A 15,505-nucleotide genomic window follows, 5' to 3' on the forward strand; every position below is an offset into this window, starting at 1 on the left:
TATCTTTGAAATCATGAAGTCCTTTGCACAGGCTCCACCTTCTGCCCAAAATACTTCCCACAGCTTCCCCTCCTTCCTCCTTCCCTTCCACCATGACCTTCCTCTTCCTGTCAGTCTTGTTGTTACACTTGACTGAGAGCTCCTTGAAGGCAGGGCCTTGACTTAACTACCTCTGTATAACCAGGCATTGCTGTACATTTTCAATCAATGCTCAATCAGTTCCCATCAGTACTTTAAGAAAACTATCCTCAGAAAGTATAAAATGAGCAGCTTCTTCATAACATTCCAGGGCATTAAAAAAGCATCAATCATGTACACTTTTTGAAGTGGTCCTTCATGGGAGTCTTTCAGATGAGCATAATGCATATGTGAGCTTAGGCCCACTGACCATAACTAGCACACATGGAGGAGACAAAGGAAGACAGGACAAACCTTACAGGAACTAGTTAACTGACTAACCAATCAATTAATTATTAACATGATATACAAACCAAAAGTCTTTTCTTGAGGCTTGCAGTTCTAGGACTGATGTGATGGGGAAGCTAATTGGACTTTCTGTTCATTATTAACCTGTCTAGCCATGGTTTGCACAAAGATGGGAAAAGGAGCAGAGAGATACTTTTCCTTGGGAGATAATGCCATTCCTAAATGGTTTAGAACAAGGAATCTCTGAGCCCAGTTGCTGCATACAACCATGCAGGGTGTGCATTGCACAATATCAGGATACAAAAAAAGAATCATTGGAATTGTAAGCCTCCTTAATTTCATCCACAAAACCTAATTCAGGATTATTATGAAGATTAAAAGAGTTACCACTTCTGAAACAGAGAGCACAGTGCCTGAAAATGATTCATGAAACAGGTTTTTGTTAAGAACCTGCTCTTAGTGGATACTCGTGAAATTTGTAGTCTAGGAGAGTTTGCAGACATTGAAGAAAGATAGAAATATATACTTATATATTGTGGTTTGTATTCTGAGGAAAAAAAACAAAAACAGAAATAATGAAAAAAAGTGGAATAAATGAAATACAACCGAGGGTGAAGGGGTAGTATGGATAGGGAAGGCCTCTCTAGGAAGTGATGTCTAGGCTGAGCACAGGGATAAGTCTGAGTTCCCTTGGCAATGAGTGGAAGAAGCTGGTTTTCCTGGATGATGGTAGAGCACATGTAGGAGTGTGGTTGGAGCACAGGCAGCAAAGGGGACACTGGTATAAGCTGAAGTTGGAAATTCATAAAGCATGCTATTTCCTGCTCCTTTTCCTTGTTTCTCTGGTTCTGTAACTTGGCATCTATTCCAGTCCCTGGGTACCAACTTGTAAATGATGTTATCTAGTGAATGGTCTAAAATGTTATGACTGAGCTATTTTAAGAGGATCTTTAAAAAGCATAGGTATGATCCTTTTTTAAAGATTTTATTTATTTATTCACGAGAGACACAGAGAAAGAGGCAGAGACATAGGCAGAGGGAGAAGTAGGCTCTCTGCAGGGAGTCTGATATGGGACACTATCCCAAGACCCCAGGATCATGCCCTGAGCTGAAGGCAGATGCTCAACCACTGAGCTACCCAGGCGCCCCCATAGGAACGATCCTTATGGAAATAGCTGATAAAGGTAACACTGACCTTTGGGACTCCACATCCCCTGCTTTCTCCTTCTCTTGCCTCTTTTTCCCTTTTAGTGCTTCCTTCAGCCAGTCCTTAATGGCACCAGTCTGAGCCCCAAGCCTCCCACTGTAGCACCCTATGTAGAGCTTTCTTGGAAGTGTCCATACTTCAGACCTTCCCTATGCTTCTTTCCTTTCATTCTTCATTAAATCTGGTCTATTCCACATTCAGTTCCCACTGGGCCGGGCAAAATGACCAGCTCATTTGGCCATTTATTTTATACTGGCTTAATAGACTGACCCTTACATACAATATGTACTACTTATATTTTGGTAGTTGCTTTCAGTATCCTGACAAAGACAAATACTCATGTGGAAATTTCAAGCATAGTAAAAGAACAAATGGGGTAGATTTTTGGATGGCCATTAATCCTCAAATTTCATCATAATGGTCATTTGGGGAGTGGGGATGCAGTAGACAGTAAGAAACTTCCATCCTAGAGGCTAGATCCAGGCCTTGACATAACTTAATTCAACACTCAGAATAATACATTTCTTTGCAGTGGGTTTCTAGCTTTCCTAGTCACTCCCAAAGTTTCTGAGGGGCTAGGTGGGAAGAGGCTAGAGGGGAAGGGTTACAGAGGACAATGTGAATCCACTAACCATCTTTTTCAGATGGAGGCTTAGAGGTGTTCCTGTGGGGGCTCCTCTGGCAGCACTGGGCCTTTGGTTCTCCCTTTTCTGTAAGGGCTTTTCTGGCATTGACCTGTGTACCCAATTGGAACCTGACTTAATTTTTTTGTTGTTAGTACATAATAAAGAAGACCTGGCTTTCTTTGTAAATATCAAATAGGCAATAAGAAAAATGTCTGTAAAACTATATGACTTCTATATGACTTAACTCATCTGTAAGGTGGGGGATAAATAGTATTTTAACTTATAGAATTGTAAGAACTAAGAAAACTAAGGTAGGTCAATAGTGTTGAGCACACAGAGGTACAAAGAAAAGGATGTTGTCAAATCTCCTTGTCCATAATCCTTGGGGCCAGATGTGTTTCAAAATTCAGACTGATTTTAGGAAAAGGGAATACAGTGTGTATACCATATATTGTATGATATTTCCAGTGGAGTCTGAGGAAACACACTAATATTTCTGTTATCTAATATATTAATATTTTTAAATCAAATGTATGCACATTCATACTAAATGAAATAAAAACTATAAATAGTTTCACAACAGTTCAGGTTATGCTTTGTCACTGCAGTGGACTGAATGTTTGCATACCTCCCAAATTCATGTGTTGAAAACCTAACTCCTAAAGCAATAGTATAAGGAGAGAGGTCTTCAAGAGTAAATTAGGTCATGATGGCAGAGCCCTTACAAAAGAGACCCCAGAAGGCTCTCTTGCTACCTTTCCACCATGTGAGGACGCAAGGAGAAATTGGCAGCCTGTAATCCAGAAGAGGACTCAGAACTTGACCATGCTGGCCCCTGATCTCAGATTTCCAGCCTCCAGATCTGTAAGAATTAAGAAGCTACCCAGTCCATGGTACTTTTTAAGAGTAGGCTGAGATAAGAAAGTCACCAAATGATTTTGTACCAAATTTATGAGACATAACATCCTTGTTATCAAAATGTAATGGGTGGCAAATAGGAGATTTCTACTATTTTTTGCCTATAACTCAACTTGTAAGACTATTCTCCTTCCCCTCAACCCCCAGCCATTCAAAGATCACTTTCCTTATTTATTCTGACCATAGTTTGAAATGTAGAAACAGAAAATTCTTTTTTTAAAAAAAAGATTTTATTTATTCACTAGAGAGACAGAGACACAGGCAGAGGGAGAAGCAGACTCCTCACAGGGAGGCTGATGAGGGACTCGGTCCCTGGACCCCAGGATCATGACCTGAGCCAAAGGCAGATGCTCAACTGCTGAGCCACTCAGGCATCCCATAGAAACAGAAAATTCTTAATATGTTGTGAACTGAGGGCATATGAGCTGGTGTATAGACATAAAAGAGAGTGAATTGTTCCATTATTCTAGTATGAGGTCTAGAGCCTCAAAGAAGCAGATTTTAACTCAACAGAAAAAGAAATTTGATGATGACCTGATGGATTGGATTGTAAGTGGCTGAACTTCCTGCCGTTGGAAGTAGGTATGCAGAGATGGCAACGTATCCAGCATGGATGCTGTAAGTAAATTCCTGCAATGAGCTGGGAGTTAGGATACAGGATGTCCAAAGTTCCTTCCACGTCTGAGCCCTATAATTTTATGTTTTTATTAATGGATTTAGTGACAATAAAGGGAGATTTTGTCTTTATTATGCCAGGACTTTAGAGGAATTGGGAAATTGGTATTTCCATCTGATCACTGAGCTCTAAGTATCCTAGCAGATATCTCAGGCAATCTATTACTGAAATGTGCTCTGTTGGATGTTAATAGAGTTCTGTGATCAAATAAGTTTGGTTAGACAATGTTGGGTTAGACAATTTACTGTCATTTCTTTTTTTTTTAAGATTTTATTTATTCATGAGAGACACCGAGAGAGAGAGGCAGAGACACAGGCAGAGGGAGAATCAGGCTCCATGCAGGGACCCCGATGTGGGACTCGATTCCGGGACTCCATGATCATTCCCTGAGTCAAAGGCAGATGCTCAACTGCTGACCTACCCAGGCATCCCCAATTTACCATCATTTCTAAATGACTTATCATTGTCTTCAAAATGCTAACATTTATCATAAATCTTCAAGAGGAAAAGATAAAATGCAAGGTGTCTCAAATTTGTTTACCATAGATTCTAATTTAGAATGCTCCTGACAGATGTGTCTTCCAGGGAACACTTTGGGAAAAGCAAGTCTAAGAATGTCATGACTTGATAAAATAAAATGAGACATATAGTGCTACTATTTGTGAGGCATGGTGCGAGGTGTGGGGGAAACAATGATGACAAAGGCCTATTCCCTACCCTAAAACTCAAGGAGCCAGAATCTGGCATCTTGGTCAATTAAGTGATTTTTAGCATCTTATGTTTTCCACATTCTCTTTTTGGAATTATTTCCCCTTTCTATCTTTAAGTATCACAGGAAATTATTTTCTGAAGAACCCAAGATGTAGAGGCAGGAGAGCAGAGGACTCCGCAATTGCAGGCTCTGAGTTTAGAGGCTTCTTCTGAGCCCATGAACTCACCAACTCAGCTGCCATTTGCTCACCCCAATCTCTGCTATACAACTTCATTATTTGTTGTCTCTGGGCACTAATGAGCCACTTGGAGATCTCTCTTAGATCATTAATGGTGGATGGAAGACTTCAGGGCTCCAGTGAAGCCAAAGGTGCTGAGTACTCAAGCCATTTATTATCAGCATGATGAACACCGACAATGGGCTTATATGGTCAGATTATACACTTAATTTAATTAATAAAAAAATTAAGATCATCACCATTAACCTGCATTTGCTCAGAATGCCACAGGGGTGATTAGTTAGAATGGCACTGAAGGTTTTATAGTCCACTCTAGTAAGAATTACTTTGGTACCAATTAGGATTGTCCATAATATCACCCCGTGTAATACCCCTATTACATTACACATTTTCTACAAGTGATTGAGTTCAATACAACGCAGACACGATGTCACAGGACTCTCCCTCAGAGCATGCATGGGAACTCCCACAAATGTTAACACATTAAGTGGAGAGGAGACCCTGATTTTTTATATTATGCAAACCCATTTCAAGGGTAATGATTCTCTGTCACAGTTTCTCAGAGCATTGGAAATTAGACTCACACATGGCTACAGAGGCTTGGGCAGGTAAAGGCTCTTCTTTGCAAATCTCAGGTTACTGTTCCTTGCTTCAGATGGGAATTCTTATTTTTTCAAGTCTATTTGACTTTGAATAGCTTACTTTTAGGGGCCAAAGGAGAATAAAGCATTCAGACAACTTTTTTATAATTAAAAAAATCAGTACATGAGTAATTCCTATGCATTGAAGAAAAATCAAGTGGGAAAACACTAATTAAAAAGAGAGTGCACAGCAAAGGAAACCATCAACAAAATAAAAAGGCAACCTACTGAATGGGAAAAGATATTTGCAAATCACATATCTGATAAGAGGTTAATATCCAAAATATATATAGAACTCATACAACTCAATAGTAAAAAAATCAAACAATCTGATTTAAAAATGGGCAGAAGACCAGAATAGGCATTTTCCAAAGAGGACATATAGATGGCCAGCTGGTACACAAAAAGATGTTCAACATCACTTTCATTAGGGAAATTAAAATCAAAACCTCAATGAGATATCACCTTGCACCTGTTAGAATGGCTATTATTAAAAAGACAAGAAAAGTAAGTGTTGATGAGGATGTGGAGAAAAGGGAACCCTTGTGCACTGCTGGTGGGAATGTAAATTGGAGGCACTATGGAAAACAGTATGGAGCTTCTTAAAAAATTAAACTTAAAACTACCATGTGATCCAGCAATTCCACTTCCGAGTATTTATCTAAAGAAAACAAACACTAACTACAAAAGATATGTGCACCCCATGTTTACTGCAGCATTATTTATAATAGAAAAGATATGGAAATAACCTAAATGTCAAATAATATTTGACAAATAAATAGATAAATGTGGTCTATCTACAATAGAATATATTCATCTGTAAAAAAGGAATGAAATCTTGTCATTTGCAACAACATGGATAGACCTTGAGATCCATTCTAAGTAAAAGAACTCAGGCAGAGAAAGACAAATACTGTATGATCTCACTTATATGTGGAATCAAAACAAACTTAAGCTCAGAGGCAGGAGTTGGGGGTATGTGAAATGGTTAAAGGTGGAGGAAAGGCACAAACTCCTAGTTATAAAATAAATAAGTCATGGAGACGTAATGTACAGCATGGTGCCTATACTTAATAGTACTGCATATCTGAAAGTTGCTGAGAGAGTAATCCTTTAAAGTTCTCAACATAAAATAATCTCGTAACTATGTATGGTGACAGATGTTAACCATATTTATTGTGGTGATCGCTTTGCAATACATACAAATATAAAATCATTTATGTTGCATACCTGAAATAAACACAATGTTGTATGTTATTTATATGTCAATTAAAAAATTTGGAAGAGTATAAAAATCACATATCATCCCATCATCCTGAGAAATCCACTTCTCAGTTATATAGCTTTCCAAATCTTTTCTATGTAAATAAAATTTTATAATTTTTAAATTTAAAAGGGACCGTATTATACAGGCTGATTCATTCAACAATACCAACACCTTGTCAGGTCAATAATTATTAAAAAAAATGTAAAAGTTTTGTTATAAGTTTTTATCCATATTCACTCAACAAATTGCTTATTGTGAATTTCCAATTTCTTAACATCATAAACTTCAACTGTGGTGAATTTTTCCATTATTGGAAAAATCTTTGGGGACATTTAAAATTGTTTCCATAGAATAAATTTTTAAAAGTGGAGTTCCTGAGTTAAAAGTTATGTACATTTTAGGGCTGCTGATATCCTCTGCCAAATCGCCATCCAATATTTGTTCCCATCAGCATCTTCACCAAAAATAGGCTTCTAAAATTCTCATTCTTTTTGTCTTTACTGAGTAGATAGATGAAAATGGTATTGTGTCAGAGAAATCTTCATAATCTGGGTCAAAAGCATGAGTGTGATCTGAGTAGGTAGAAAGTGGGAAGGGCTGGGGATGTAAGATATCAAATATTATTCAAATATCATGAGACTCCAATTATTCAATAAACGTCTATTGACCACTCAGTCTCTGCCCAAAGGAGTCTCAGTGTGTGTGTGTGTGTGTGTGTGTGTGTGTGTGTGTGTGTATTGGAGAGTGTATGTGTGGGAGGTCTGCCATGACAACAGGCAACAACATAATATAGTGTGGAAACATGTAATGGAGAAGTGTGCAGAATGCTATGGGAGTATTTGCAGTCAGGGAAAGCTTCCTGGAGGAGGTAGCCTTGAACTGAGACCCAAAGGAGAATAAATAATTGGCCAGTGGTTTGTAGGAAAGGCTTGAGAATGAGTCCAGCATGGTTTAGGAAAGGACCAGATAAACTCTCCTTCTTCCTTCATTCTATAAATTTGTGTTGATGGCCTGCTATATGTAAGGAACTTTGCTTGGAGGCAGGGACATGGTAATAAACAGAGACTAGATTCCTGTCCTCACAGAGTTTCAGTTCTAACATGGGGGTTGGGTGAAGCCACTGGCTGTAGCGCCCATTGGACCTTAAGCTCTGAGAAGAGGAAGCTTGCTTGCCTTGGTCAACCTTGATATCCCTTTCATGAAATCTGTGAAACTGTCAGAGACAAGGAAAAAAACAGTGCCAACCCAGATAAAGGGAAAGAAAAAAATGAGTAAGAGATGAGTTCCCAGGGACAGAGGGAAGGTAGAGAACAGAGAAGCAGGTGGAAGGGGAGGGGGAGAATCATGAAAGGGAGAAGAAAGAGGGGAACGATGATAATGGAGCCTACTGGAGGGCAGCTCTGGGACACCTAACCTCACAGTGCTGGGACTCATCACGGCTAGACTGCTTGCCGTCTTGCATTCCCCATCCCACACCAATAAGGGCAGACAGGGAGGAAAGAGGGCCATCCCCAGAAGGCAGAGCAGACCAGTTCCCTTGCTTAAATATTTATGTGAGCAGAAAGCAGCTGCAGCCAGGTGGCTTAGCTGACATCCAAGCACTTCTATTTCTGAGGACTTTCTCATCAGGCTCTTGTCATCTTTGGTTCTGTGGCCTAACCAAATTGGACTTTTCATTTCCTAAAAGTATACCTACTCCTCCCTGAAATGTTTTCCCTCTCACTGCTTTTCAAAAATAAATAATAAAAACCTACATCTTTCAGCCTGTCACATTTCCTGGATTTGGCACATCAGGCTGTGAGGGTCACATCTATTTAAGTCTCTTCTGTAGCCTTAGATCAGACAACTTGTGTCTGACTCAACCTGGTGTGACAACTTAGAAAGGATGAGACAAGAAAGTCAAGCAGGAATGGAAAAAAGAAAAAGTCATCTTATGTTTTCTTTCTTTCTTTCTTTTTTTCCTTTTTGGTCAGCACAACTTTACAAATACTTTCACATTTTGTTTCATTTTTTTCCTTCCCTCCTAAAGCTGACTGTCCATAAAAAATTTAGGATGAATGTTCATTCCCTAAATGTCTTGGGTAATTGGATGGAATTTCTAGCAAGTGTCAAGTATTGAGGATAAAAAAATATCTCCTGACTTCAGCAGTATAATCCAAAAACTCTCATTAATTACTTTACTTTATTTAAACATATTTTTTCTTCAATGTTTTAGGTGATGAAGAAGATTTAAAATGATCCTATAATAGTCAGTATAGTATTTTATATTCACTGATCTTTCATGTAATTTGATATGTTCCTTTAGGTAGTGGGCTATGGCTGTGTTGGGTGAAAGCCTGATTTATAAACATTGTTCAAGGGTTTGCAGGAAAGGGATGAGGGGAGTATGCATTTTGTTCCCATCCTCAGTTTTTAATCTTTTGAATATGCTCACACATTTTGGCAGTTCATTAATGTATTTTTTCTTCCTTCTAAGATTATTGCCATATTTTCTCTATCAATGCTCAGTTTCTTAGGAGAACTAGGCAGACCTGAGGTGGAGGTTGCAGGGCTGGGTTAAATGGAAGGGGAGAGAAGAGTGTGGCTGGGAAAACAGAGCATCGCCATAGTAGATCAGACTCTCAGTGAGTAGTGTGTGTTATATGCCCCCAAATCTAATCGATAAATCTAATCTTTAATTGGTAAGTTGTTCATCAGTGAGAAATACCTGGTTGTCCTCTCTGAATTACCTTCCTCAAATATTGACCACTGTTTCTCCCAAATAACCTTAAATTCCAAATCCGCTGCCACTGACACCTTGTTAGAAAGCTTGTTACAGAGCTTATAGCGCACTACAGGCTCACTAGCTAATTGATCCTCACAGCAGCTAGGACAAGTGTGTTACAAGGTTTGTAAACAATGAAATAGGACTTGATAGCTTGTGACTTGCACACTCAGATCAAAGGTGCACTCTAAACACATCTAGACTCATCATAAAGAAACTACGGAACCAAACGGGTTTGTTTGCTTTTTATTTATTTATTTTTGTTTGTTTTTTAACTCTAAAATTTACCAGAGAGAAGTTTGATTACCTTCCAAACAATGACAGCTAGTCTGACAATGGATGTCTCTATAGCAACACAGCAGAAGAACAACTTCAAAGTGCTGAAGGGAGAAAAAAAATGATCTAGAATGTTATACCCAGCTAAATCATCATTCAGAAATGAGTATGAAGTAAAGACATTTTATGAATAAAATTCTAAGGAAGTTCACCTTCTACATACCTACTGAAAAGTGAATCAATTGCAAGAGGAATGGTGAAACAATGATAAGCAGGCCAAATGGAAATTTAACTAAATTCACTTTGCAGAAGTCTAAAATATTATATGAAAGTGAAATAAGGGATGCTTGGGTGGCTCAGCAGTTGAGCATCTGCCTTCTGCTCAGGGTGTGGTCACAGGGTCTGGGATGGACTCCCACATTGGGCTTCTTGTGGGGCGCCTGCTTCTCCCTCTGCCTATGTCTCTGCCTCTATCTCTGTGTCTCTCATGAATAAATAAAATCTAAAAAAAAAAAAGTGAAATAAAATCTACATAATAATAAATAAATAAAATGGGGGAAGTTTAATGGGTTATTAAAGTTGCTAAATCCTTGTCATATGAAGAACAATATTGAATAATTTAAAATTCTATTTGGAAAAATATATAGTTTTGCATGGAGATTAATATAGGAAGTTTCAGTTGTATCAACTTCCTTTTACTTAAGAAAACTCAAGAAAATATGTCTAACCATTCAGATTTGTTCAGTCTGTGTGGTGAGTACATGGTTATTATCTGCAGTTTTCCATATATTTTTCTATATATAATTTAAAAATGAAAGTCTCCCCTTTTTGTTGTCAATCTACAACAAAAATGTTTAAAGTATATCCTCTTTCAGTAAGGAATCTGACTAGAATTTTATTTTAATTTGTAGAGATAGTCTAATAAGTACCCAAAAGTTTAAATGTAAGCAGGTTTCCTGTCCCAAGTTTATGATACTGAAAATTAGAAATAAGCTTCTTGAAGGCTTTGTCTACTTTATAACTATGTCTTATGAAGAGCTAATATTGAGCTAATATTAAGAATTCAATAAATAGGGCAGCCCGGGTGGCTCAGTGGTTTAGCACCGCCTTCAGCCCAGGGCATGATCCTGGAGACCTGGAATGGAGTCCCATGTCAGGCTTCCTGCATGGAGCCTGTTTCTCCCTCTGCTTGTGTCTCTGCCTTTCTCTCTCTCTCTCTCTCTCTCTCTCTCTCAATCTCTCTCTCTCTCTCTCTCTGTCTCTCATGAATAAATAAATAAAATCTTAAAAAAATATTCAATAAGTACATGTTGAAAGAAAAAGTGAATAAACATACTAAATGTCAAGAGGCAGGCAAGTATGTAATATGTTAGAAAAATTTCCACTAAAAAATGTTTAAAATTTATATTCTGATCCAGCTATGATTTAGCTTTTGATGTAAGTATAAATATTTTCATTTGTATTTCTACCCAAGTATGCCAGAATAAAGCAACTTCCCTGACCTTCCCTTCCCTGTTAATTCTTCTTTCTTCTAAATAGGTCTCAATCAAATTTAAGGGAAGGTAGATCAGACCGTCATATTTTTAGTCTTCCTCATACAGGTGCTCCTTCCTCCATCTCAATTGAGTTCTCATCATCATTTCTAGCTGCCTCCTGTGTGTCCTGCACCACCCTGTACTTTCATCCTTTGTCACCCAACACTGCTTCTCCCCCTGTAGTTCCTACTTTGATGACTAATAATACAAATAAGAGTTAATAATCTTTCTGAACATTCATAATGTGCCATTTATCTCATGTATTAACTCATTTAATTCTCAATCATGTAAGGTAGGTATTAGTATTATCCTCATTTTACAGATGAAGAGATTAAGACAGGCTTAAGGAACTTGCTCAAAGTTAGATAGAGAGCAGGTGAATTTGTCCCCAGAACTAAAGCTCCTGACCAGTACAACAGCCTGTATCCACTAGCTAAATTTAGGAAGATGAAAGGTAGGAGGAGGAAGAAGAGAAGGAGAAGGGGAAAAGGATAAGAACATGTATGCTCAAATCTGACATGTCCAGCCAGTATGGGTGGAGCTGCTTTCTCTCATCCTCATGCAGGCAGCTGCAGAGATGAGACCAGGTAACCTGCTGGTCCACAGCCCAGGAACGAGACCGTGGTTCAGGATGGTGGGACACTCGAGCTGGGTGTTTAGCACAAACTACCAGACTAATGGATGAACAGTGCATGGTTATCTTGTAAAATGGGAGTATCCTGCCCATTAGGATGCATAGTGAGCGAATGTGGAGTCACTATCCAATTCAAGGTGTGAGCTGGGGTCAGGTAAGCAGGAAAGGCTGAAGGACATGATTATGGAGAGGATAGCACATCCACAGCAATGCCTGAAGAGACTCTGAAGAAGAGAGATCAGAACCATGTTCCTTCCATCCTTCTCCAGGGACAGGTGTCATGATGAGACAACAGTTAGATAAAGATGCTACCTGCCTTGGAGGTGGCAAAAAGGTCTTCTCCTCATCCAATTTTAAATACTGACTTTCAGAGCACCTGGGTGGCTCAGTCAGTTAAGCATCCAACTCTTGATTTCAGTTCAGGTTATGATCTCAGGGTTGTGAGATGGAGCCCCAAGTTGGGCTCTGCACCAGGCATGGAGCCCACTTAAGATTCTGTCTCTCTCCCTCTGCCTCTCCCCACCAAATATAAATAAATAATAAATAAATACTGACTTTCTGTTCAACCCTGTGAGGCAGGCAGGGCAGACTTTACTGTCCCCATTTTACAAAGGAGGAAACTAAGGCTCAGAGAAATTACATGACTTCCAAAAGTTATGATATGAATGAATGGTAAAGACTGAAATATGTGTGGGCTTCTGTCTCCAGGTCACAGCTTAATCCTCTACCCTTGGGCATCACCTGCCCATGAGTCGCTTTTCAGGAATTTGGAATAGCTCCCCCTTCCTCTCAGCAGGAATGAGAGGTAACCCAAAGGGGCCAGGTTGGTGATGAGAACACTAGCCCCCATGGCACAACCTACACAATCCAGGGGTAGCAGTCTGCTCTGTACCATCCAGCTTTACTCTTGGATCCTGTTACTCTTGCCCCATCAGAATCCTTCCTCACCTTTAAACCCTGTCCATTGAGCAGCTTTTGTCCTGGGGATGCCACACCAAATGGTCATCACAGGCAGGAAGTCTGTGGTTGGGGTCTGTGCTTCCCAGGTCTTACCCTGATGGGTGTGAGGCTGGCATCAATTACCCAGGTCCTGCCTCACCGGACCCTCCAAAACTCTGTCCTCATGAAGTCCCCCCTTCTATTTAACATCTTCCCTATCACCAATGTCTTCTCTGGCAGCAAAGGACACCGTGTGATACAGTGCTTCACACAGTGTGCGTGCTCCATAAATATTAAATGATGACAGGATATTTTTTTCAAAAAGATGGAGGTTCCACCTCTTAGAACTCTCCTTCGCTGTACATCTATGCCAAGAGTGGGTTAAGATGGTCTGTCTTTTAGCAAGAATCAGGGTTTCAAGATTAGTGAAGTGAGAATTGGTCAGGTTTAATGGCACAGATAATATTTTATTTTTATTTCAATTTTAATACACTATCAACATGCAATGAAGTAAGATATACGGCAACACTTGAGGAAGGAACTGCCCTCCAACTTATCTTCAGTTACCAATTTGGGACCAGTTTCTGAAGTTATTTTTCTGCCAGTCTTGAGAATCTCGGAAAATTTTGGCTTCATCAAAATGATATATTAGGAAGGGTAAAGGTCACCTTAAACTTTGCACAAGAAATCAGAGTAGTGTTTGACCATGACACTTGGAAATTTTTTCCCCCAAAGATATAAAGAAGCTAGAAAAAAGGAAAATTTCTTTCCTCTGAACAATGAACTTTCTTCATTCTCTGATGGCATCCAAGATATTTATTTTGACCCCAGATACCATTAGATGTACAAATGCCTTAGCAAGCTAGGAAACTGATCTAGCCGTAAGACCTTCAGGATTGTAATTCCTTACTGATGTCCATGACTCCACTAGACTGGGTATCCTTCAGGTCTGGGACTACATCTCATTCACTTTAGTGTCTCTATCACCCAGAACACTGCCTAGTACATAGAAGGCACCCATTATAAGTTTGATGAATAACAGTAATAATAAAAATAGTTTAGGTATTGAGTATTTTCAATGGGCCAGATGCCTTTGAGTATTTTATTGGTAGCATTTTACACTGAATACTCAGTCTAACTTTATAGGGTGGCATTATGGATTGATTTGTGTTCTCCCCAAAATTCTTTTGTTGAAGTCCTAACCACTACCTCAAAATGTGACCTTACTTGGAAATAGGGTTCATTGCAGATGTAATTAGTAGCATTAAGGTGAGGTCATACTCAAGTAGTATATGCCTCTAATCCAAAAGGATCAATGTCCTTATAAAAAGAGAAATTTGGACAAAGACATGCACATAAGAGAACGCCATGTGAAGATGAAGTCAGAGATCAGGATGATATATCTACAAGCCTAGGAATGTCAAAGATTACCAGCAAACCAGCAGAAGCCAGGAGAAAGGCAAGCCCTTTCCTTCACAGCCCTCAGAAGAAACCAACCCTGCCTATACCTTGATCTCAAACTTTCAGTCCCCAAAACTGTGAGACAACATATATCTATTGTTTAAGTCACTCAGTTTGTGGTGCTTTGTGACAGTAGCCCTAGGAAACTAATACAACATACTATTTAAAAAAAAGATTTTACATGTTTATTTGAGAGACAGTATGCGCAGGGGGAAGGGGCAGAGGGAGAGGAAGAAGCAGACCCTCTGCTGAGCTGGGAGCTCAATTCCAGGACCCTGGGATCATGACCTGAGTTGAAGGCAGATACTTAACCAACTGAGCCACCTAGGTGCCCTCAACATACTATTACTATTCCAATTTTATAACTGAGGGAAACAGAGTCCCAGAGGAATGAACTTTACTGAGATCAAAGAGAGAGGAAGTGTTGAGACCAGGACAGGAGCTCAGGCTGTCTGCCTCCCCATGACTTACTATATGACTTTCTGTGTGTAGGAAGATGTCCTTGGCCTGAGACACCTGAAGGAGCAGCTTCATCTCTTGTTCTTGGTTTCCTCTTCACTGAGCCAAATGTATTGAGTTACCATTTTGGGCACCAGAATGCTTCCATAAAGGTAGGAAATATATCCTTTTCCCTCAAAGAGTTGATAGTACTAGGAAAGACAAGAAGAGTGAAGAGCCTACAATATACCAGATGCTTCACACAGCATATGCCAGACAATTCTCACAACACATTGTGAGGAAACTGAGATGTACAAAGTGGCATTGTCAGCATCTTCACAGCTAGCAAACAACAGATCTAAAAGGGCCCACCAGGTCCATCTGACTTCAGGACCCATGGCCTCCCTAATCCTCCTGTCACCCTGCCAAACCTCCACAGAACAGTCCAAGACCAAGATGTGAGCAAGTGAGTATTAATAGCCCCCACACGACTGATCAGGGCTCAAACCAGCTCCTGCCAATCCTGATATTGCAGCAGTGACAAGGACAAGGGAAGGGGTTGGAGAGGCACATGGGTATGTGTATCCAGTGGTTTGGGATTTGAATACTCATGGTTATCTTATTTAACTCTCCCAATAGCTCAACAGGGAGATAACACATACTGGATAGTGTTTCTCAACCAGAGGACTTTTCACCCCCCAGGAGACATTTGCCAACATTGGGGTCATTTTTGATGGTTACAACTGG

General features: G+C 39.6%; 1 protein-coding gene across 13 annotated transcripts in view; it reads right to left on the reverse strand.

The window, feature by feature from the left end:
• The window catches only part of LOC144310722 (uncharacterized), a 196,855-nt gene that overhangs the window by 39,509 nt on the left and 141,841 nt on the right, over nucleotides 1-15,505 (reverse strand). For 5 of the 13 annotated variants that reach the window (XR_013376395.1, XR_013376394.1, XM_077892076.1 and 2 more), the window contains one exon: nucleotides 9,783-9,855. The exons of the other annotated variants lie outside the window; for them this stretch is intronic. Coding sequence is in view for 3 of the 5 variants with exons in the window: in XM_077892076.1 (XP_077748202.1) it covers nucleotides 9,848-9,855 (8 nt within the window). In the remaining 2 variants the exon portion in view is untranslated. The remainder of the gene's footprint in view (nucleotides 1-9,782; nucleotides 9,856-15,505) is intronic. 13 annotated transcript variants of the gene reach the window in all.

The sequence above is a fragment of the Canis aureus genome, chromosome 3 (assembly GCF_053574225.1).
Source record: "Canis aureus isolate CA01 chromosome 3, VMU_Caureus_v.1.0, whole genome shotgun sequence".
NCBI lineage: Eukaryota > Metazoa > Chordata > Mammalia > Carnivora > Canidae > Canis > Canis aureus.